This window comes from Cebus imitator, unplaced genomic scaffold (assembly GCF_001604975.1).
Source record: "Cebus imitator isolate Cc_AM_T3 unplaced genomic scaffold, Cebus_imitator-1.0 Scaffold335, whole genome shotgun sequence".
Taxonomy (NCBI): domain Eukaryota; kingdom Metazoa; phylum Chordata; class Mammalia; order Primates; family Cebidae; genus Cebus; species Cebus imitator.
In genome coordinates, this window is record NW_016107650.1 from 1,655,241 (window position 1) to 1,658,110 (window position 2,870).

Below are 2,870 nucleotides of genomic sequence, written 5' to 3' on the forward strand. Positions count from 1 at the left end.
TAGAGACAGTGTTTCTTGGCTGCCTGTAACCCCAGTCTTGAACTTGAACTGTTCAACTCCTGGATCAGCTAGGAGGCTACAGTGCTTCACTCCAGGGTTTCAAAGGATGCTGCATACTTGAATGGCTGCCTGGTCTCAAGATGAGAGATTTGCTTAAATCAAGGAATCACGGGATTGCAGACTTAATGCAAAGAGATAATACTTTTTCACACTCTTTCCATAATCCCAGAAGACAACAGACCTCCAGTGGCTGTGGCTGGCCCTGATAAAGAGCTGATCTTCCCAGTGCAAAGTGCCACCCTGGATGGGAGCAGCAGCAGTGATGACCACGGCGTCGTCTTCTACCACTGGGAGCACGTCAGGTAGCCCATCTCACCGCCCGGCCAGATTCACGCCCATGCAAATGCTCATATTATCCCTTCTCTGCAGGATCTGCGGTAAACAGTCAGCTCGAGTGTTTTGAGGAGTTGGGATTTAAGCACGTTTCTAAAAGTGGCTGGTCGTTACTGGTTGAAGCGGACATTAAGTGTGGGTGGACATGATTGACAGTGGAGGGAGGCGGAGTTTGGGACAGGTGAATAGGGCCGTCCCGGTGTGAGACCAGCTCACGGCAGAAGAGGCTCAGGGAAACCTGTGTGTGATCCTGTCTACACTCACCCCACCCCGCAGGGACTGTAGACAGCAGAAGCGCAGAGTAGAAGGGCGCCCATGTCATCTAACATTTTCTGAGCTTTACATGCTCTGTCTCGTAGAACCCTGTATCAGTTTGTAAGAGATAGATAAGAATCTTACTCCTCTTTGAAGTTGAAGAAACGGAGGCTTGTGACACTAATGAGACCACATAGACTAAGGTTGCCCAGACTATCAGAGAAAGAGCCCGGACCCACAGCGGTACTGTTGACAGGCCCCTGTCTTCATGACTCTACTGTGGCTTCTCTCTTAGGAGAGGGCTTATCTGGCTTATTCCCTCCTCCTCCATGGTCTCCCTAAAGATACGTGAGGATTTAACCTAATTTTACTCAAAGAAGGAATGGGAGTCATTTCTAAGGCTCCGTTTTCCAAGGATAGATGATTTCAATGGCAGTTTGACTTAAAAAAAATTGAGAACAAACATTCTCTTCCCAGTAATCCAGCAGACTCCGTCTAAAACCTATTTGAAATAGGTTTTAGCTTGTGACTCGTACGCTGAACTAGAGAGTACAGATGAATGGAGTTTTCTTCGAATTCTCTGAATGGTATATATTACAGCCAGAACAAAACATTGATGAATGCACAGATCACATGCCTGTCGTATTCAGAGCCTCCTCCCTCGCGTTAATGGCTTCCATGTGTTCCAGAGGCCCCAGTGCAGTGGAGATGGAAAATACTGACAAGGCGGTAGCCACCGTGACTGGTCTCCAGGTGGGAACCTACCACTTCCGCCTGACAGTGAGAGACCGGCAGGGACTGAGCAGCACGTCCGCGCTCACTGTGGCCGTGAAGAAGGGTGAGTGGGTCTGAGGCGGATGGGGCTGGGCCTGCTCCACTCTCGAGTCTGCAGGGCCATCAGCCAGGTCACCACTGTTCAGAGAAGTTGGCGTTTGCTTATTTCTTCACAGCAGATGTTGAACCCCTGCCTGGCCAAAAAAAGCCAGCTTGCTTCTATTCCCATGAGCTGTCTCCTGTCGCCTTCTGCAAGAAGGCTTTCCTTTTATTTGTGAAGTGTATCTTCTAATGACATCATGCTACCTCCGCCACTGCCAGCAATGACAGACCCCTGTCCAAATGACACCATCGTGCTTTTTTATTTCTTTCTCCCTTGGAAATTCAAGAAAAGATATGTTTTCAAATTCTGTATTGTTTCTTAATGTGGAATCTGTGGTCTAGACTAGGCAGTACTGCTTTAGGGACCTGTCTCCTCGTCTGTCTTCCCATTTGACTGTGAACTGCCTGAGTGCCTTTGCTTCAGACATCCCTGTATCCTCAGTATAGCAAGTGCTAGACTCACGGCAAATCAGAGATGTTGAATGAATCAGTGAACGGATGCTCACTACGAGTTGAAGTGCAGGGGAGTGTAAGAGCTGGGCCGGATGGAAAGGTCCAAGCTTTGTGGAATGGCAGGGGTATGGGACGCTGGGAGAGTGGCTGCAGCCTGAGGCACAGACTCTCCATGGAGGGTTGTATGTGCCACAGGCCATGCCTAGGGCTTTGGACTTTATCTTCTGGGCAGCTGGAAGAGGCCGAAGCAATTTTAATAGCAAAGTGATACAGATTCGGATTTTAAAAATAATTTTATTGTAGAGATTTTTAACCATGCGTAAAAGTAGAGAGAACAGTCCGCCAGGCACGTTGACTTTTGTCTATGGGGAAATTGCAGGGACCAGCCTGGGTCCCAGAGCCCCATCTGGACAAGCAGGATCTACCTCACGGCAGCCTCATCTTCAGTGGACGCTGTGTCTAATTATGGTCTCCCCACTCTGCCCCAGTCTGGTTAGTGCTCCCTGGCCTCTCTTTTCTGAAGCTCTTACATCAGAAATAGCTCTTACACTGCCTCATTATTTTATTTTAAAAGTAGACACAGGGTCTCGCTCTGTTGCTCAGACTGGAGTCCAGTGGTGCGATCATAGCGCATTGCAGCCTGAAACTCCTGATCGCAGGTAGTCCTCCCACCTCAGCTTCCTGAGGAGCTGGGACTACAGGTGTGTGTCACCGTGCCCAGCTAAGAATTTTAATTTTGTGGGCCGGGCGCGGTGGCTCAAGCCTGTAATCCCAGCACTGTGAGAAGCCGAGGCGGGTGGATCATGAGGTCAAGAGATCGAGACCATCCTGGTCAACATGGTGAAACCCCATCTCTACTAAAAATACAAAAAATTAGCTGGGCATGGTGGCGC

General features: G+C 49.2%; 1 protein-coding gene across 6 annotated transcripts in view; it reads left to right on the forward strand.

Annotated features, from left to right (window-relative positions):
- The window catches only part of KIAA0319 (KIAA0319 ortholog), a 103,110-nt gene that overhangs the window by 77,997 nt on the left and 22,243 nt on the right, over window positions 1–2,870 (forward strand). For all 6 annotated transcript variants that reach the window (XM_017505240.2, XM_037730167.1, XM_017505241.2 and 3 more), the window contains 2 exons: window positions 230–362; window positions 1,338–1,486. In XM_017505240.2, the coding sequence (XP_017360729.1) occupies window positions 230–362; window positions 1,338–1,486 (282 nt within the window). The remainder of the gene's footprint in view (window positions 1–229; window positions 363–1,337; window positions 1,487–2,870) is intronic.